This window comes from Ovis aries, chromosome 1 (assembly GCF_016772045.2).
Source record: "Ovis aries strain OAR_USU_Benz2616 breed Rambouillet chromosome 1, ARS-UI_Ramb_v3.0, whole genome shotgun sequence".
In the NCBI taxonomy this organism is placed as follows: domain Eukaryota; kingdom Metazoa; phylum Chordata; class Mammalia; order Artiodactyla; family Bovidae; genus Ovis; species Ovis aries.
This window is the reverse complement of record NC_056054.1, coordinates 66219827-66241513: the sequence shown is the minus strand read 5'-3', so window position 1 is coordinate 66241513 and position 21687 is coordinate 66219827. Positions and strand designations below refer to the sequence as shown.

Here is a 21687-nt window from a genome sequence, read left to right as displayed (position 1 = left end):
TATTAACATTTCCTATTGTTTTGCATTAAAGGCCCAGCTAGACAAAAAACGAGACGACTTTTGTAATCAGAATCGTAAAGCATCATCAGATCGTTGCTCTGCTTTACTGAAGGATATTTTCAGTCCTCTAGAAGAAGATGTGAAACAGGGGATTTATTCGAAATCAGGGGGCTATCGCCTCTTCATTGAGAAGATGCAAGAGTTGAAGAAGAAGTATCTTCAGGAGCCCAGGAAGGGCACACAGGTAAGCAAGGTTGATACACTCTCATTCAATAAACACCGCAAGGAGCCTATTACACCAGGTATAACCTATGTGCTCATCCAAGAATCTGCACTCAATTAACAATTGAGTTATAAACTGGATTACCAGATGTATCCAAAATTTCAAATAATGTCATCATTTATCACTCTGACTGTGGCTCCCTTCAACTCCACACTTTCCTCCCTCCCATTTTCCCTCTACCCCCTTTATTCAGATCCCCTTTCTCCATGATGCCTTCATTCTCGAACAAGCTCACGCCATATGGGACCATAGCACCAACAGCTCCAAAATCAGAGCTTTCAGTCAAAAGAACAGAGGATTACTATTTACATATATATCAACCTCTTATAAAGGATTCTGCTTGGGAGGGCACCTTGCTTGGCCAGTCTGGAGCATGTGCTCAGCCCAGTGATAGGGAATCTGACCACCAGGCACACCAGGGCCAAGAGGAACAGTTCCTAGAGGGAAAAGTGGTGGGCAAACAGGAATAAGTGCTTACAGCCATTTCCTACTACTAACCCCATTTTTTCCGGGACCCAGGCTGACGAGATTCTTCAGGAATACTTGAAGTCCAAGGAGTCTGTGACTGATGCAATTCTACAAACAGACCAGACACTTTCAGAGAAGGAAAAGTTGATTGAAGGTGAGGAGCCAGTCAAGAGACTAGACAGCCCTGAAAGCTCTTAAAAGTTCTAACTAACTCTGCTGGGTAAACCTAGGAGCCTCACACTGTAGCAACAGGATAAAAGATGTTTCTTACTTGGTAAAGTCATTTCTGAGTAGGGCATATGAAGTCAGTAGCAACAGTGATAGGTAATTTTAGATGGAAGAAGCAACTTGGTCTCCACATACATTTTTCTTTTTCCTCTTCCTCCTGACAGTGGAACGCATGAAAGCTGAATGTGCACAGGCTGCAGCAAAAATGCTGGAGGAAATGCAAATAAGGAACCAGCAGATGATGGAGCAGAAAGAAAAGAGCTATCAGGAACATGTGAAACAACTGACTGAGAAGATGGAGAGGGAGCGGGCCCAGTTACTGGAAGAGCAGGAGAGAACTCTTGCTCTCAAACTGCAGGTATTTAAGTGCAACACTGTGTGGTTCCTATTATTCTGTTTTCCTGCCACACTCCCTGTTCACATGCGTGGCACAGCAGTGAGAACATGAAGCCCAGAAGAAAGACCTTGCTTGCTCACTTGTACTTTTCAATCTTTTTTGCCTGCCTGAACTGGCCCCTATAATATCTCGTTGTTAAAAGATTTTATTGCAGCTGTGTCATACCCAGTCCTTTTTCACTGTATCTGTCAATCAGGAATAGCTATTATCTGCCAAGCATTATTTTTTTTAATGGTCTTATCCGTATCTCTTACTTAGTACTATACGAAGCAAGAACTGTTATGTCCCTATTACTTTGGAAATTAAACAGAGGTTCAGATAAGACTAAATAGTTTTATTAGGTCACGATGCTTGGAAAGATACATGAACTGTCTTTGCTACTTAGAGGAATGTATGATTTTTTTCCTGTCACACCTGGGATGAATTTTAGCTCTAAGGAAACCTTCATAAGTAGAAGGATTCCTTAAATCTTACACCACTGTATCCATCTGTTACTCCTACTTTTTTCTGTTCCCTGCTTCTAGTGTGTGTTAAGTTGGGAATATTATGTGGAGAAATTCAGTATGGTCAAGTCTGGTACCCTGATACTCCCTCACCTATATTTTGCTCCCACCGCCACCAAGTTGTGGAAGCTTAGATCAAATTTCCTGATCTAAGATTCAGACTGCATCAGATTTTGAAAATTATTTTTTAATTTCTCTATTATATGTGTATGTGTGTGTATTTAAAAATCAAAATGCATAGGGAAACATTTCATTAAGATTGCCCGCAAAGCTTGATACAATTAATGGGAGAAAAAATTTGAAGGATAATTGAGATTCACCACCATATCAGGAGATAAGAGTCAAAAATATTTATTAATTCAAGACGACTCAGGAAAAGTAATCACAGAGCTAGAAGCCTCAAGAGCAATAATAATGAAAATTAATGATGGAGAAAATTTCAAGAAGACATTAAATATTTTTTTAATCTATGAAATGTGGAAACTAGACAGAAGTTAGAGATTTTCTTAATGATACACGTTATTCAGTCCCCATTTGTATTTTTTTAGGAACAGTCCCGACTACTACAGGAAGGATTCCAAGAGGAGCAAAGACGACTTCAAAATGAAATACAGAATCTCCAGAAGATTATGAATAAGCCAAGCCCCTCATGTGTCCTAAGCTAAAGAATTAAAGAATAGAGCTTTCCTGGTAACTCTTATCAAAGGCATCACTCAAGAAGTTTAAAACTAAGAAAAGTGTCACCATGTTTGATAATATTTAGGTTTTGTATTTTTATTACACTAAAATGTGCAAAGACATGCAGCACTATAATTGAAATCACGTGTATCATCCTCACAATATTGTCAACTGTGTAACAAGATGCATTTCACCTCTGTGCCAGCACAGGAGACATCATAAACTAATACCATCAGGAGCTGCTTCTTCCAGATGACCACTAGTTAGACAAGTGGATACTGAGCAAAGTCTTAGGTCCAAGTCTTGGGACATAGTTGGTCATGACTTTCACCAAGTACACAAGAGGTTCCAATATCAGGGACAACCATTCCAGCGTCTTAGTGAAGATAGTATATGGTGTCCCATTGTTTCCAGACTGCACAGACTGTCAGCAGTGATGTGATTCCTGGGCCTGGGAGTGGGCAATGCTTAGTGGTGAATTTCAAGCTAAAGTAAATCACCTTACACAGTGATCTAGAATCTCTACAGAGTTTTCACAGGAAGATGGAAGAAGCCTTTAGTATGATTATAACTTGAATCAGAAATAAATGGGCTAGAGAAGGAAACTTTTCCTTCTTGCTCAGTTCACTCAGATTATAATTTAATGGGACTCTTTAGAACTTTAGGTGACGCTAAACAAAGTAACAGGATGACAACTATACATTGTGTATTTGTAGCAATTTATAACTTGCGAAGATGAACTTAAAATGATGACAGACAATGTGTTAGAAAACTGAGCTAAATTAATTATTAGATTGTTTATAACCTTAAACCTTAGGCAATCTTTTCCCAATTCTTAACAGTCATACTTGAAATCCTGCTTATTTTTCCCCAAGAGAATATGAGTTGTTTTTTACGTCTTTTGACCAGTAAAATAATACTCTTGGTATTACTTAGGACTTTATCACAATTGTCAAAACTCCTAAGGACGTGGTTGAAGTTTCTTAAAGCGATGAAGAATTATTTTCAAACTGGAAATAAATTATACTTCACTGAATTTTGCATTTCTGATTTTTAAAATTATTTCACCAAGAAAATAATGTTTTGCTTTATATAGCCATATATTGGCTAACTTTATTGTACAAGATGCGATAGTAACTATTTATGACTTTGTGAGCCATATGGTCTCTGACTCAACTGCTCAACTCTGCCATAAAGCAGCCACCGATGATACACAAATGGATGGCATGGCTATGTTTCAAGAAAATACTGTTTTCAAAAACAGCTGGTACCCACGAGCCATAGTTTGCAGACCCTTGCTTTATGTAATAGAAATACTAGTCAAAATTCTATGTACCTGCCTTATGTTTCTTGCATTTGTAAGGAACATGTGAATTAGATTGTAGATGTGAGCATTGTGAAAAGATCATGCAGTGCTTCAAAATATTACATGATAAGAGAAAAGCAGGGACGCAGCTAATGCCACTGAATCTACATGAATAAACCTGCTTGTTTTGGGACTTTTACTCACTGAATCCCCTTCGCTCCCATCAGGATTAAGAATGCCTCCTTCCATAATTGGGTTAGTGCTGATAAGCAGTACTTCCTTACTCAAATTGCACGTTTATAGGAAACCATATGAGACCCAAAGCATACTAGAAGCAGTATTTATGTAGATAATTCTTTGTACTTTCCAAGCTGTGCTGCAACAAAGGAGTAAGTTAAATACATTTTTATCAGTTGAAGAGACTTCATGATAGAAAAGAATAACTGTTCCTTCAAGATCAAATAGTGCTTTCTTTACTAATCATTTAAAAATCAGAAAAAAAAATCAGAAATTTAGTTTACAGCTAAACTAAATTAGGTAACTTCTTCTCTAAAATGGTAGCAAGAGTTTCTTTAACAGGTTCCAAATCATCTAACCTCTGGTTTAACACTTTTTCTATATTATCTCCAGGAACAAAATCCAGCTGTCTTCCCAAGGAGGCATGTTACTTTCACCAGTGGTCCTTAATCTAGCTAGACATTAAAATAAATGTATTAAATATAAGGATTCTCAGGCCCCTACGCTTCCCCTGACTTTGTGACATAGTAGATCGGATATGGGTCATTGAGAAGTATAATGACAAAAGCACAATTCAAGGTGATACACTTTCAATCTGCCAAAGATACCATATGTTAGAGCCCATATTTGTTGATCCTTATGGGGTTTCAGTGTCAAAATTCTTTTTAGCCTAGAGAAGTATATTTTCTCTAAGTGACACATGATTAGTTTTCCTTCTATGAGTTTATATAGGAAATATAAGTTCCACTGATCTAGAGGAAGGGAACACACCATAAAGTGATACTGGCAAAGTGTTAACAGCAGAAGTCCCTGCCCTACTTTGTCCAGGGTCAATAATCTATTAGGCCAATGAAAATGTATTTACTAAAACACACAAATATAAAGATTTAAGAAATATTTTGAATATTTGATACATAAACAGATAAATTAAAAAACATTACCACAATGAATGCATAATTTCAACAACTTAGTTCAGTCCAGTTCAGTTCATTTTGGTCGCTGTCATGTCTGGCTCTGCAACCCCATGGACTGCAGCACACCTGGCTTCCCTGTCCATCACCAACTCCCAGAGCCTACTCAAACTCATGTCCATCGTGTTGGTGATGCCATCCAACCATCTCATCCTCTGTTGTCCCCTTCTCCTCCCGCCTTCAATCTTTCCAAGCATCAGGGTCTTTTCCAATGAGTCAGTTCTTTGCATCAGGTGGCCAACGTATTGGAGTTTCAGCTTCAACATCAGTCCTTCCAATGAATATTCAGGACTGATTTCTTTAGGACTGACAGGTTGGATCTCCTTGCAGTCCAAGGGACTCTCAAGAGTCTTCTCCAACACCACAGTTCAAAAGCATCAATTCTTCAGTGCTCAGCTTTCTTTAGAGTTCAAGTCTCACATCCACACATGACTACTAGAAAAACCATAGCTTTGACTAGATGGACCTTTGTTGGTAAAGTAATATCTCTGCTTTTTAATATGCTGTCTAGATTGGTCATAGCTTCTCTTCCAAGGAGGAAAGACTTAGTGAAACAGACTCATTTCTCAAAAAGCACCAACTACCAAAACCCACCTAAGTTAAAGTAGTTGACCTGAATAATCCTATAGCTTCTAAAGAAGTTTATTTTTATAGTAAAAATTTTAAAATTCTGATGTGATATCAGTAACATAGTGAAATAGGAGATCCCAGTCCTTGCTGGGAACATTAAAAAAATGCTATTAGGGCCAAAATACCTTTCTGAGACCGCCAATCAAGAATAATATGCTCCAGAATCCAGTTAAAAATTTGCAACAGCTCAGATGAGCACAGGAGATTCCCAGGTTGTGCTAATGGTAAAGAATCCACCTGCCAATGCAAGAGTCCTAAGAGATAAGGGTTTGATCCCTGGTTTGGGAAGATCCCCTGGGGAAGGGCATGGCAACCCACTCCAGTTGATTGGCTGAGTGGATTTTTCTAGGTGCGGAGCTATTCTGGCTTAGCGGGGAGGCTGATGTTATTAAAGGAAAACTGCTCCTGTTAACTATTTCGGAGAGACTTCTCAGTTTGTGTTCATCTGCATGCTAAGGCGGTTCAATTGTGTCTTTTTGCAATCCCATCGACAGAGGAAACTGGTAGTCTACAGTCCATGGAGTTGCAAAGAGTTGGACACAACTGAAGTGACTTAGCACGCAGATGAGCACCAACTGAGAAATCTCTCTGAAATGGGTAAGAGGAGCAGTTTTTCTTCAATAACATCAGCCTCTCCCCTAAGCCAGAACGGCTCAGCACCTAGAAAAATCCATTCAGCCCACAATTTTCCCCTTGGGGGTAAAGAACAAGTGAAGCATGCAGCCAACTTTCCTAGACTTTGCCAGTGCTGTTCAGGAAACCTATTCTTGTCTCACCTCCCTCAGAATTCTGGAGTAACCAAGTTGGTTTCAACTCCTGGGGGAAGCTAAGAACAAAGAAACGGGGGGCAGGAACTCTCAGCAGCCTGCATGGCTCTGCAGGACTGAAGAAGGTACACAATTCTGAGACTTGTCTTTCAAGACAGAGGAAAAGAAGTAGAGCTTGACCCAACCTCCTGCCATTTCCATAAATGCTGTCATAGAAAAAAAGAAATCAGTGGCTCTCAACAGCTGCAATGGCTCTGTAGATAAGGAAAAGACACATAATCCAGAATCTTCTCCATCAGGTAGGAGGGAAAGAAGTAAAATTTGCACCCAAAGATTCAGCATTTTATTACAATACCCTGGGGAAAAGAAGCAGGAGATTATGGTGGGCTGCACAGCTCTGTGGAATTGGGAGAAGGTGTACAACCCTGCAGTTTCTCCCCCAGGAAAGAGGGAGAGGACAGAAGTGGGTGGTGTCTAACACAACAGTCCATCAGAGCTCTGCTCCAGGGGAAAGGGAAGTCAGCTTACAGGCGTTGGCTGGAAAACAAGGATCTATGAAATAGGAGTGTATATAAAGTTGAAACCGATAGCTTTCAGTGAACAGTGTTGGATTCATGATCTCTGAAGAAGAGGTTCGGTTCAGTTCAGTTCAGATCAATCACTCAGTCGAGTCCAACTCTGCAACCCCATGGACTGCAGCACGCCAGGCTTCCCTGTCCATCACCAACTCCCGAGGCTTGCTCAAACTCATGTCCACTGAGTAGGTGATGCCATCCAATAATCTCATCCTCTCTCATCCCCTTCTCCTCCTGCCTTCAATCTTTCCCAGCATCAGGGTCTTTTCCAATGAGTCAGCTCTTCACATCAGGTGGCCAAAGTATTGGAGTTTCAGCTTCAACATCAGTCCTTCCAAGGAATATTCAACTGATTTCCTTTAGGATGGACTGGTTGGATCTCCTTGCTGTCCAAGGGACTCTTAAGAGTCTTATGGTGTCTCAAGCTGACGGTGAGTGGTGTCGGATTTGTGATCTCGGAAGAAGAGATGTGGAGGAGTTTATGAGAGGTGTTGGAAATATCAACTGTCTTGATTGTAGTGATGGTATCATCAGTATTTGTATATGCACAAACTCATCAAGATTTACACATTAAACGTATGCAGCTCTCTGTAGGTCCATTATACCTCAATAAAACCATTTAAAAACTTCTGGGAAACAATTCTATAGGTCCAGATGGTCCCTTAAGAATAGTGAGTTTTATCAAGAATTTAAAGAAAAAAATAACACCAATTTAAAATGGAAGAGGAAAGATTTCCGAATTCGTTTTACAAAGCAGCATTATTCTGGTACCATGATCAGACCAAAACAGCTCAAAAAAAACACACACACAAAAAAAAACAAAAAACAACTACTGACCATTAACCTCATTAAAATATATGCAAAAATCCTCAACAAAATATTAGCAAGTCAAATCCAGCAATATATAAACATAAGGAAACTCAATCAAGTGGGGTTTATAATGTGAATGCAAGAGTGGTTCAAAAATAAATTAACGTAACTCACCATATAACAGTACGAAAAAAGAAAACCACTTAATTATATAAATTGATGCAGAAAAACCTTGAAAAAACACCTATCATGACACAACTCCCAGCAACCTAGGAGTAAAAATCAACTTCTTCAAGCTGATCGACGACATCTACAAAAAACTTATTGCTAACATCAGTTTAATGATGAAAAAACTGAGTGCTTGGCCCCTACTAAAGGATAAAGCAAGGGTGTCAGTGTCTGCTCTCACTACTCTGGATCAATGTTACCCTGAAATTCTTAGCATAATATGGCAAGAAAAGGCATTTAGATCAGAAAGAATAAAATAAAATGTCCTTATTCTTACCCAAGATCATCCATATAGAGAGTCTCAGGAAATTGACCTCTTAGAACTAACAAGTGAGTTTAACAAGGTTGTAACATACAAGATCAACACACAAAAATCTATCTTCAAAAAAAAAAAAAGTCTGTCTTCAACTGTATTTCTATATACAAGCTATGAACACAGGAGACCAAAACTGAAAAATTAATGCCATTTATAATAGTTACCAAAAAATGAAATACTTAAGGTATGAATCTAACAAAACCTGTACATGTTCTCTAAACTGAAAACCAATTTAATACCAAGAGATTACAGGATAGAGTCCATCTCCCTAGGAGTTTTTACAGTACAATGACCCTTCCACTCACTGCACAGTAGAAGGTTTAAGACCCTTTTCTAGAGTCAGCCCTGACAAAAGCATGTGCCTAACATGGGCTAAATTCCAAGGAGAACTAAAAATATGTCCATTGTTGTGTTGGGATTTTATCCAAATTAAAAGAGGAAAAAATTTGGGTTAGAACTCAAAATGCCAAATCATTTGCCTGCCATATACAAACACACATATCTCACTCTTCCCATCCCACTGGGAGATCCTTGACAGAGAGCCAGTCACAGAACACAAAGATAGGCAAACTCACCCAATTTTTATTATGGAGATTTTTTCCAACCTAACTCTAAAACAATCCCTCTAGAAAGTTAGATTTATGGCCTAACTTTGTTTTCTTGGGCTCCAAAATCACTGAACCTGGTGACTGCAGCTATGAAATTAAAAGATGCTTACTCCTTGGAAGAAAAGCTATGATAAACCTAGACAACATATTAAAAAGCAGAGACATCACTTTGCTGAGAAAGGTCCGTATAGTCAAAGCTATGGTTTTTCCAGTAGTCATGTATGGATGTGAGAGGTGAACTCTAAAGGCTGAGCAACGAAGAATCAATGCTTTTGAACTGTGGTGTTGGAGAAGACTCTTGAGAGTCCCTTGGACTTCAAGGACGTCAAACCAGTCAACCCTAAAGGAAATCAATCTCGACTATTCATTAGAAGAACTGATGCTGAAGCTGAAACTCCAATACTTTGTCCACCTGATGTGAAGAACTGACTCACTAGAAAAGACTCTGATACTGGGAAAGATTGAAGGCAGGAGGAGAAGGGGATTACAGAGTACAAGATGGTTCAATGGCATCACCTACTCAATGGACATGAGTTTGAGCAAGTTCCAGGAGATGGTGAAGGACAGGGAAGCCTAGCATGCTGCAGTCCATATGGTCACAAAGAGTCCGAAACAACTGAGTGACTGAACGACAACAAGAAAAGTTAGATGAGACTATGTGGAAAACAGGAATTGCTCAGACTAAACGGATTCATCCATTCAAAATATCTGTTGAGGACCTACCAGGTACACTGCCAAGGACGGCAAAACACAGCTGAAGTTTCTCTCTTTAGGAGCTAACAGTCTAATGGTGAATACAGGTATTAAATAAATAAATAAATACAGGAAATTAAATACCCAGGAAATTGAAGGGAGGGTATTTCTATAATTTGGAAGGAGTTGATCTAATCACCTACACCAAGATATCTCAGATGATGCCATAATATCAACCAGCTAATAGGAAAAAATCAAAATTGGGAGGGAGAAACAGCAAGAGAAACCAACTTAGGAAACAAAGGGTCTATCACAGGGCCCCAAAACATAACACAGTGTGTCATGTACTCAGCTTCTCTTATTTTTTTTGAGCCAATTGGTGAAAGAAATGAAAACAGCAATGAACCCCATCTAGTGGCCAGTATTTTAAATTTTCTTCATCATATTTTATCACTCCTGAAACCTCTTAACTTTGTTTGTACATATTTATTGCCTAACTTCCTCAGTAAAATATAAGCTCCAGGTGGGCAGAAACTTTCTCTTATTTGTTTATTATGGAATCAGCAGGATCTAGAAGGCTGTCAAATACATAGTAAACCCTCCCATACAGTAAGAATTTTTAAACACATGAACGAATATTTTATACACAGCATTTATCATCCCAACTGCATTCCTGATGTTTTTCCCTGAAAGTTTACCAGTTGATTATTTAGCATCATATTGAATGTTTCCAGACTTTGATAGCCATTTGTATCCTTGTGCCATTTAGGAGTGAATCTTCTTTCTCTCCACAAAAGATTTCTTCTTATCCCTTCTTTGGAGACCTAGAGAACTAGGTGTCAGTTTATGTCCTGGCATTGCTCTGGGGAACTAACTGGCATAAAGCATGAAGTACTGACTCTGGACCAGCAGCATTGCCGAAAGGACAGTGCACACCAGGACAAATTGAGGAGAAAGGGCAGTAGCCAGAGAAACGCTCCAGGAGCTGAGAACCTGCTTAGAGCCCTTAAGAGGGGGGCCTCCGAAGGCTGAAAAGCTCCAATGTGATCCAGGAATTCCAGAGGCAAAGTCAGATTGAGAAAGGAAGAAAAACACCATACTGAGAAGAGCAATTTCTACCAGGGTCTAACACAGTGATACTTGGTAGCAGCATTTTCTAATACCATTAGCCGGAAGCCACACACCTAACCCATGTCTTGAAGGGCACAATGTCTCTACCAGCACAATTTTTATTGTTACACCTTACACATGGTCCCCATGTTCTGAATGAATTTTTTAAAAAATATTTATTTCTGCCTGTGCTGGGCCTTCATTGCTGTGCACAGGCTTTCTCTAGCTGTGGTGTGCAGTCTTCTCCTTGCAGTGGCTTCCGTTGTTGCAGAGCACAGGCTCCAGGTGCACAGGCTTCAGTAGTTTCACATTTAGGCTCAGCAGCTGTGTCACACAGGCTTAGATGCCCTGTGGCACGTGTAATCTTCCCCACCTAGGGATCAAACCTGTGTCCTCTGCATTGGCAGGCGGATTCTTTACCACTGGACCACCACGGAAATCCTGAATGAATTTTTATTACCCAACTGATTTGTAAAGTCACAATTCATTTTTGTTTTATAAAAATTGTCCACAACTGTGAAGACGTTCTCATCCTCAGTAACCAACATTAATAGTTGAATTGCCATTCAGTTCAGTTCAGTTCAGTCACTCAGTCGTGTCCGACTATTTGTGACCCCAAGAATCACAGCACGCCAGGCCTCCCTGTCCATCACCAACTCCCGGAGTTTACTCAAACTCATGTCCATTGAGTTGGTGATGCCATCCAGCCATCTCATCCTCTGTTGTCCCCTTCTCCTCCTGCCCCCAATCCCTCCCAGCATCAGGGTCTTTTCCAATGAGTCAACTCTTCCCATGAGGTGGGCAAAGTATTGGAGTTTCAGCTTCAGCATCAGTCCAAATTGCTATAAATCCTGCCAAATGTGTATTTGAGAAGGTACACAGGTGGACAAACAAATAGAAAAAATAGATACATAGTTATGCTGGCCAATCTTTCTACTATAATTTTTGAAATGTTTAAGCTAATGTTTGTACAGCTATCATAATCTGGCAAAAAAACACACTAATTTACTGTAATAATATATATGTACACACAAAGTAATCCATTTAAAATAGCTGCATGAGACTGAAAACTAAACGTAACTTTTTTGGCATAGTTGTATACATTTAAAGCAGACAACATGGTGATTCCATATACATATACACTGTAGAATGATTAAGGAGACCAAGGTAATTAACACATACATCTCTCTCACATAGTTAACATAGTTAATTCTTATCTGTGTGTGTGTGTGTGTGTGTGTGTGTGTGTTGAAAATGCTTAAGATTTACTCTCAGCAACTTTTAAGAACATAACTCTTTAGAGCAGGAATGTAAGATGGAAAAGGTTCTAGACACTTGCAAACTTAGACTCAGTTGTCATTTTCTCCTGGATCAGGTCCTTCTTAGCAGTGCTCTAGGATTATGAGTAAAGGAAGAGGTTGGTTCTGCCTGCCTGACTGTTAGTACCTACAAGGGACAAATGCCACTTGAGAAGCATTTCCAGATAATAAGGCATTGCTAATATCTTTCACTTTGTTCTCCCCTCTGCCACTCTATGGTCATCTGGAAGGTCCATGTAAAGTGAAGTGCCTTTGGTCAGCAAACAAGAGGGGTCAATAAACCATCACAGCAGTACTATGGCTGCATATCAGGAAACCTATATGAAAGAGTTCAACAAAATTGAGGTTGATTTCTCTCTTACATCAATATAGGAGGCCCAGAGCTAGAATGGTGGCTTCATGATATTAAGGCTCAGGCTCCTTCTCTCCCACCCATTGTTCTACCATCTTCACCTTGAAGATTCCACCTGGGGGTTCAAATAGCCAACATGTCTGCACTCAAACTGTCAGAGAAACCACTAACCTAGGAATCAATAGGGATGTAGAATTCCTCAAGACAGTTCCTAGAAACAGCACAGATCGTTTCCACTTATATCCTATGGCCCATCAGCTACAAAAGAGACTGGGAATGCAGTCTTTAACCAAGCATCCAAATACTCTGCTGAAATTTGGGAGTTGTGCTGCTATAGAAGAAAAGAACACTAAATATTTGGGCATAACTAGCAGCCCCATCCTAAAGACTCTCTTTCCCTTTATCTTAAGGAACAATTGTACAGAACCTAGGAAGAAGTGACATTTCTAAGCATTTTTTTTTTTTAGGTCTATGGAGTCATTCAATCCTCAAAATAGCACTATAAGTAAAGGTTCTATAATCTACATCCTACATATAAGGAAACTGAAGCACAGAGATATGAAGTAACTCGCCCAAGGTTACACAGCTAGAAAACTGCACAGTTGAGATCTGATCCACACAGTTTGGCTTGCCAAGTAGGCTATATTTGTAGTCTTCTCTATGAGGCAATGGAAAAGGCTTTATCTCCATAAAAGAGATGAAATGACATGAAGTGAATGTTGCTCAGTCGTATCTAACTCTTTGCGACCCCATGGATTATACAGTTCATGGAATTCTCCAGACAAGAATACTGGAACGGGTAGCCTTTCCCTTCTCCAGAGAATCTTCCCAAAATAGGGATAGAACCCAGGTCTCCTGCATTGTAGGTGGATTCTTTACCAGCTGAGCCACAAGGGAAGCCCTTGGGAGATACTGCCTTTTTATTCAGAAAACAAATGAGCATAAGATATAAGTATACTCATTAGCTATTAGTTCAAAGGAGTCACTTACATTGCTCTTTCAAAAGCCAACATGACTATAAAGACTAATACACGGCTTAACATATCACAAATATTTGAATGCCCAGCATTTGGTCTTTCAATCACTTAATGAACCTACATAAAAACCAGCAACAACAAATCAAACATACTTATGTTCCCTCTCTCTACTTAGTCACTTCAGTCACTCAGTCCTGTCTGACTCTTTGTGACCCTATGGACTGCAGCATGCCAAGCATGCCAGGCTTCCCTATCCTTCACCATCTCCTGGAACATACTCAAACTCATGTCCATCAAATTGGTGATGCCATCCAACCATATCATCCAATGTCGTCCCCTTCTCTTCCTGCCTTCAATCTTTCCCAGCGTCAAGGTCTTTTCAAATGAGTCAGTTCTTCACATCAGGTGGCCAAAGTATTGGAGTTAAGCTTCAGGATCAGTCCTACCAATGAATATTCAGGACTGATTTCCTTTAGGATGGACTGGTTGGATCTCCTTGCAGTCCAAGGGACTCTCAAGAGTCTTCTCCAACACCACAGTTCAAAAGCATCAATTCTTTGGTGCTCAGCCTTCTTTATGGTCCAACTCTCATATCCATACATGACTACCAGAAAAACTATAGCTTTGACTAGACAGAACTTTGTCTGTAAAGTAATGTCTCTGCTCTTTAATATGCTGTCTAGGTTTGTCATAGATTTTCCTTTAAGGAGCAAGAGTCTTTTAATTGTATAGTTACAGTCACCATCTGCAGTGATTTTAGCGACCAAGAAAAATAAAGTCTCTCACTGTTTCCATTGTTTCCCCATCTATTTTTCATGAAGTGATGGGATTGGATCCCATGGTCTTAGTTTTTTGAAAGCTGAATTCTAAACCAGTTTTTCACTCTCCTCTTTCACTTTCATCAAGAGGCTCTTTAGTTTCTCTTCACTCTCTGCCATAAGGGTGGTGTCATCTGCATATCCAAGGTTATTGATATTTCTCCTAGCAGTTTTCATTCCAGTTTGTGCTTCATCCAGCCCAGCATTTCACATGATGTACTCTGCATATAAGTTAAATAAGCAAGGTGATAACATACAACCTTGACATACTCCTTTCCCAACTTGGAACCTGTCCCTTGCTCTGTGTCCAGTTCTAACTGTTGCTTCTAGACCTGCATACAGATTTCTCAGGAGGCAGGTCAGGATGTCCGGGATTCCCATCTCTTTAAGAATTTTCCAGGTTGTTGTGATCCACACAGTCAAAGGCTTTGCCATAATCAATGAAGCAGAAGTAGATGTTTTTCTGGAGTTCGCTTGTTTTTTCTATGATCCAACGGATGTTGGCAATTTGATCTCTGGTCCCTCTGCCTTTCTAAAGCCAGACAACATCTGGAAGTTCATGGTTTACATACTGTTAAAGCCTGGCTTGGAGAAATTTGAGCATTACTTTACTAGTGTGTGAGATGAGTGCAATTGTATGGTAGTTTGAACATTCTTTGGCCTTGGAATGAAAACTGACCTTTTCCAGGCCCGTTGAGAGGGTAACAGGCAGGAAGGGCAGGGGTCTCCAAATGGAGGAAATAGCCTGCAAGTGTGAGACATTTTTATCTCCCTTAAGCGGCAGGAAGAAACAAACTAGCGATATTTTTTTTCCTTCTCTATACAAATTTAAAAGGAGGTTTCTCTTAAAATTCTGTGTTGCCATGACACCTGGTTTCACCTGAAGTTAACCAATGCCCTTTCCTTATGGAAATGTTTATCTTAAACTATGCTAAGGTACTATGCATTTACCCCCAAACTCTGTCTTCCATTCCTCCTTTTGGCTCAGAACCTACTTGATAAACCAGTATGTTATACTCCGATATTGTTCCTCTAATATACGTAAATAACACTGTTTGTATGGTGCTCTGCCCTTCTTCAAGATTCAAGTTAATCCTTTTATGGCCCAAGATGAACCATTTGGAGCCAAGATTATCCCAAAATACATCTTATGGGTGAGGTGCCGTTCTAAGTTTTGAGACATTCCTTTCTTGCATTGAGACTGCTGATGACTATGTAACATCCAGCTAAAGACTAGCAGGGGGGTACTCTTTCTGCCCCCTTCTGATGCCTATGTCAGAAGCTTTCTCTATCTCCTTTATACGTTAATAAAACGTTGTTACACAAAAGCTCTGAGTAATCAAGCCTCATCTCTGGCCCCGGATTGAATTCTTCTCCTCCGGGGGCCAAGAATCCCGGCATCGTAATTCAACAACAATCTTTCACCGTGGCCACTGCTGAGTTTTCCAAATTTGCTGGCATATTGATTGCAACACTTTCACAGCATCATCTTTTAGGATTTGAAATTGCTCAACTGGAATTCCATCACCTCCACTAGCTTTGTTCATAGTGTTGCTTCCTAAGGCCCACTTGACTTCACATTCCAGAATATTTGGCTCCAGGTGAGTGATCACACCATCATGGTTATCTGGTCATGAAGATCTTTTTTGCATAGTTCTTCTGTGTATTTTTGCTATCTCTTCTTAATATCTTCTATCTTAATATCTTAAGACAGATATTAAGATATCTATTATATATAACAGATATACATTAAGATAACATCTTAATATCTGTTAGGGCCATAACATTTCTGTTCTTTATCATACCTATCTTTGCATCTTTCCACAAGCCTCATATCCATCAGAGGGCAGAAAGAATGGAAACTAAATTACAGAAAACAAACCAAACTGATCACTTGGATCACAGCCTTGTCTAACTCAATGAAACTATGAGCCATGCCATGTAAAACCATCCAAAATGGACAGGTCATGGTGGAGAGTTCTGACAAAATATGGTTCACTGGAAAAGGGAATGGCAAACCACTTCAGCCCTCTTGCCTTGATAATCTTATGAACAGTATGAAAAGGCAAAAGATAAGACACTGAAAGATGAACTCCTTATAGCCCAATATGCTACTGGAGAAGAATGAAGAAATAGCCCCAGAAAGAATGAAGGGCCTGAGTCAAAGCAAAAACAACACCCAGTTGTGGATGTGACTGGTGATGGCAGTAAAGTCCTATGCTATAAAGAACAATATTGCATAGGAACCTAGAATGTTAGGTCCATGAATCAAGGTAAATTGGAAGTGATCAAGTAGAAGATGGCAAGAGTTCAGTTCAGTTCAGTTCAGTCACTCAGTCGTGTCCGACTATTTGCGACCCCATGAATTGCAGCACCCAGGCCACCCTGTCCATCACCATCTCCGGGAGTTCACTCAGACTCATGTCCATTGAGTCCATGATGCCATCCAGCCATCTCATCCTCGGTCGTCCCCTTCTCCTCCTGCCCCCAATCCCTCCCAGCATCAGAGTCTTTTCCAGTGAGTCAACTCTTCACATGAGGTGGCTAAAAGTACTGGAGCTTCAGCTTTAGCATCATTCCTTCCAAAGAAATCCCAGGGCTGATCTCCTTCAGAATGGACTGGTTGGATCTCCTTGCAGTCCAAGGGGCTCACAAGAGTCTTCTCCAACACCACAGTTCAAAAGCATCAATTCTTCGGTGCTCAGCCTTCTTCACAGCCCAACTCTCACATCCATACATGACCACAGGAAAAACCATAGCCTTGACTAGACGGACCTTAGTTGGCAAAGTAATGTCTCTGCTTTTGAATATACTATCTAGGTTGGTTATCACTTTTCTTCCAAGGAGTAAGCATCTTTTAATTTAATGGCTGCAGTCACCATCTGCAGTGATTGTGGAGCCCCCCAAAATAAAGTCTGATACTGTTTCTACTGTTTTCCCATCTATTTCCCATGAAGTGATGGGACCAGATTGAACACAGACATTTCAGGAATCAGTGAACTAAAATGGACTGGAATGGGTGAATTTAACTCAGATGACCATTATATCTACTACTGTGGGCAAGAATCCCTTAGAAGAAATGGAGTAGCCCTCATAGTCAACAAAAGAGTCCAAAATGCAGTATCTGGATGCAATCTCAAACTCAATAGAATGACCTCTTTTCCTGTCTAAGGCAAACCATTCAACATCACAGTAATCCAAGTCTGTGCCCCGATCAGTAATGCTGAAGAAGCTGAAGTTGAACGGTTCTATGAAGACCTATAAGACCTTCTAGAACTAACACACACACACACACACACACACACACAAAAGATCTCCTTTTCATCATAGAAGACTGGGATGCAAAAGTAGGAAGTTCAGAGATACCTGGAGTAACAGGCAAGTTTGGCCTTGGAGTACAAAGTGAAGCAGGGCAAAGACAAACAGAATTTTGCCAAGAGAATGTACTGGTCATAGCAAACACTCTCTTCCAACAACACAAGAGACGATTCTACACATGGACATCACCAGATGGTCAATAGTGAAATCAGATTGATTATATTCTTCACAGCCTAAGATGAAGAAGCTCTATACACTCATCAAAAACAAGACCGGGAGCTGACTGTGGCTCAGATCATGAACTCCTTATTTCCAAATTCAGACTTAAACTGAAGAAAGTAGGGAAAACCACTAGACTATTCAGGTATGACCTAAATCAAATCCCTTACGACTATCCAGTGGAAGTGACAAAATTTTCAAGAGATTAGATCTGATGGACTGCCTGAAGAACTATGGACGGAGATTCATAACATTGTACAGGAGTCAGTGATCAAAACCATCCCCAAGAAGAAGAAATGCAAAAAGTCAAAATGGTTGTCTGAGGAGGCCTTATAAAGAGTTGAGAAAAGACGAGAAGTGAAAGGCAAAGGAGAAAAGGAAAGCTATATCTATCTCAATGCAGAGTTCCAAAGAATAGCAAGGAGAGATAAGAAAGCCTTCCTTAAATGATCAATGCAAAGAAATAGAGGAAAACAATAGAATGGGAAAGACTAGAGATCTCTCTACTTAAATCCCACTGAAATAACAATGAGGCAGTTCTGTTAAGCCATAACCTTGTAAGAGCCAAAACAAGGGGAATACAGTGACATGACAGCAAAACTAAAGATGGTAGACAGCAAATAGGCAGGTAGACATTTAGAGCAGATTAAAAAACTTGAATCCCAAAGCAGTCATAAAGAAAGTCAAGAAAGCAACTACACCTACCCCCACAGAACTCTCCAAAGATTCAGGACTAAACACAGGAGGGTTATCTAAAGTCCTTTCTAACAAAGAACTAGATCCCCAGATCCCCATAGCAAGTTCATGCACCCCCAATAACTGATTCTCCTTCACTTCAGCAAGAGATTGGCAGTTTATCCTCTGAAGAGTGTAAACAGAGAAGATCCAAGTCAGGAGAAACTAGGCAGAGGTGACTGTAGTGGGAATTCCTAAATGTACTTTCACAGCCTTGGGAAATTCCACTGAAATAGCACCTGGAAAAACAGCATATATTAAGAAACTATGTTAATGATTATCTTTCATGTTTTTCTTAAGAATAATCTCCTTGTTACAAACCCCAAGGCCAGACCCAGAAGGGAGTGTGACTGGGATCATGAAAGCATAGACCTTGAAACACGGGGTCAGCGTCAGGCATGACTGCTGCCTACCCACTTGCTGATCGTTCCCGAGACTAGCCCAAAAGGGAACGGCCTGGGGTAAAAACAAAGAGATCTGGACTATGTCAGTGTAGTGTCTTGGGAAAGATAAGATTTTTAAAAAAGTCTTGCAGTCTGCAATTAGGAATAAAAGCTGGACTCAGAGTGGACTCTGCACCTCAGTCCAATAGAGGCTGCATGTCCCCTGACCCATTGTACCAGATTTCGTGTTCTGTCTTCATTCTCATCGCTCGCTCCTGGACCGTTAGGGCCATAGGTGACTGTGGAGGGTAGAGCTGACATTAGAGGAGTAAGTTGCTGTCAGCAGAACAAACATTGTGACCCTTAGCGCTTTCTCCCTCCTTTGCCACCACCTGAGCCCGGAAAATATCATCTCTCCCTCTAATAACCTCCACAGATCTTTCTGCTTCTGCTCTGGGTCCAATGACAAGTCTCTTCTCCAAAGGAACTGGAGTGTTTATTTTAAATGTGACTAAGATTACTTTATCCCTCTGCTTAAGGTTTTCCAATGGCTATGTCAATATAAAGTAAAAACTTTCTGTGGTCTTCCTCTCCATCCTAATCTGGAATCACTTTCCCCTGGATTACTGTGTTTTAGACACACTGGCCTCTCTCCTGTTCCTCACTTGCCAAGTTTCCTTATATATCAGAGCCTTTTCAACTGCTATTTTCCTTTTCAGAATTACTTTTGGCAAGGCTGCCTCTTTATCATTCAGTCTGGTGCAAATGTTACCTTCCCAAAAAAGACGACTTCCTGACTATCATATTTAAACCATCTGCAGTCTCCAACCCTCATTGTTTTTTTCAGAGCACTTATCACCATCTGAAGTCAATGTATGTATTTATTTGATTATTGTCTGTTTCTTCCTCTTTAAGGTCTGAGACACTTTCTGTGCCCCATTACCCCCAGAAGGCTTGGCATCTATGCTGTCAATTCATGTATTTGTTAAATCTGAGAAAAACAGAAAACCAGTATCTGGTATGAGGGACTGAACTGAAACTTACCCTTAAGGTTTCAGTGTTGTTAGGAACTAGCCCAGGTGTTTCCCGGTAAAATATAGCAATTTGACAGAATACTAACATCAGACAGTCACTCTCCAATTATGACAAAGTGACACAACAGAGAAGCTCAAGCAATAACTGCACCTAAACTCAGATAAAACAAGGTCACTGCCAACTACCAAAACAGCAAACAACTGACTAGCAAAAACACTGCTTTTTATCAATTACAAAATTAGCTTTGCAATTTTCCTCCCTTCTTCTACAGGAGGTATATTATGATACCCAATCTAATGATTGCCTCCACTTCCTGACAGCACCCCAAACAGCATAAATCTCTATCTCCTTGGACCCTCCCCCCAAATCACTCAATATAAGCCCAAATCCTCTAGGTCTCATCTACCACTTTGTTATTGAAACAACCCACAGTTCCCCAAGATGTAAGCTCTCCCTCTTTGCAAGGAGTAATAAACCCAGCCTTTTAACTACAGGTGTGTTCCTTGTGGCCTCTTAGTGGAGAGTACTGACAAACCAATGTGCCTCACAGTAGCTCACGGTTTGGGGTAGATTCCCTACTGTACACAGTAATTTCTCCACCCACCTAATCAACTTCAGAATCTCCCGGTACCTAGTTACAGAGTAGATTCCCTCAACCAAAGATTATCTTTGTTCTCTCCTCTGTAGTTGAATAACAAGCTACTGCCCTTCCCAATGGAGAAGGCAATGGCAAGCAACTCCATTACTCTTGCCTGGAGAATCCCATGGACGGAGGAGCCTGGTAGGCTGCAGTCCATGGGGTCGCCAAGAGTCGGACACGACTGAGCGACTTCACTTTCACTTTTCACTTTCATACACTGGAGAAGGAAATGGCAACCCACTCAAGCGTTCTTGCCTGGAGAATCCCTGGGACGGGGGAGCCTGGTGGGCTGCCGTCTATGGGGTCGCACAGAGTCGGACACGACTGAAGCAACTTAGAAGCAGCAGCAGCCCTTCCCACTCCCTCTATCCACTCGTTTTCTTAAATTAGGAAAGGAAGAAAAATCTAGTTATGAAACTCAATTCTTACCAGAACCTCTCCTTTCACTAAACACCACCTCAATAGATGAGTAATTCATGCTGTTCCTTTTTCTCTTAGCGGATTTTTCTCCTTCACCGTTAAAAGTGTCATTTTCCTTCTCAGTTTCACATCACATAACATTTTCAATTCTCTAATAGAACTCGTTTTCCTGTTCAGGAAGGTAAAGTTCCTTTGTGCTTTTTTGATCAAACTCCAACCCCTACCACCACCACCACAGGTGATAAATACACCTACAAACCCTTTTGCACACTCTCTTTAGCCTTGCCTTCTCTGGCACCTTCTAATACCATTCTAACTAGAGCCCTCCCCTCATCTAAGTCCTGTGGCCCCACCTCTCGCCCTTTCTTCCAAATCAACCCTTCCCTAGAATCCGCCCCAAACCAATCGGTCACATACATCCAATTAGAGCTGTGGACCTAAATTACATACCCAATCCTGGCCTTAGACAACACCCCGCCCCATCCCACCCCTTAACCAGATCCGCCTCTATTCAGCAGCTCAGACCTGGCTTCGCGTCTCCACCTGCCTGGTCCCGTCCCCAATCCTGGCTGTCCGCATAGCAAATCGCGTCCGAATCCAAGCCCCACAGACAATCCAGATCACATCGCAGCGAAGCTCCATCTTGCCGGCTTAGTCTCCTCT

At 40.6% G+C, this 21687-nt stretch overlaps 1 protein-coding gene and 1 long non-coding RNA gene across 4 annotated transcripts in view; one reads left to right on the top strand and one right to left on the bottom strand.

Moving 5' to 3' along the window:
* LOC101119517 (guanylate-binding protein 1-like) overlaps positions 1-3593 on the top strand; it is a 14511-nt gene extending 10918 nt beyond the window's left edge. For all 3 annotated transcript variants that reach the window (XM_027971775.2, XM_060411528.1, XM_060411523.1), the window contains 4 exons: positions 32-244; positions 803-905; positions 1144-1337; positions 2428-3593. In XM_027971775.2, coding sequence (XP_027827576.1) covers positions 32-244; positions 803-905; positions 1144-1337; positions 2428-2544 — 627 coding nt within the window. In that variant the 3' untranslated portion in view covers positions 2545-3593. The remainder of the gene's footprint in view (positions 1-31; positions 245-802; positions 906-1143; positions 1338-2427) is intronic.
* The window catches only part of LOC121817854 (uncharacterized), a 23771-nt gene extending 2084 nt beyond the window's left edge, over positions 1-21687 (bottom strand). The window contains exon 1 of the long non-coding RNA XR_006057924.2: positions 21550-21687. This is a non-coding gene — a long non-coding RNA (uncharacterized LOC121817854). The remainder of the gene's footprint in view (positions 1-21549) is intronic.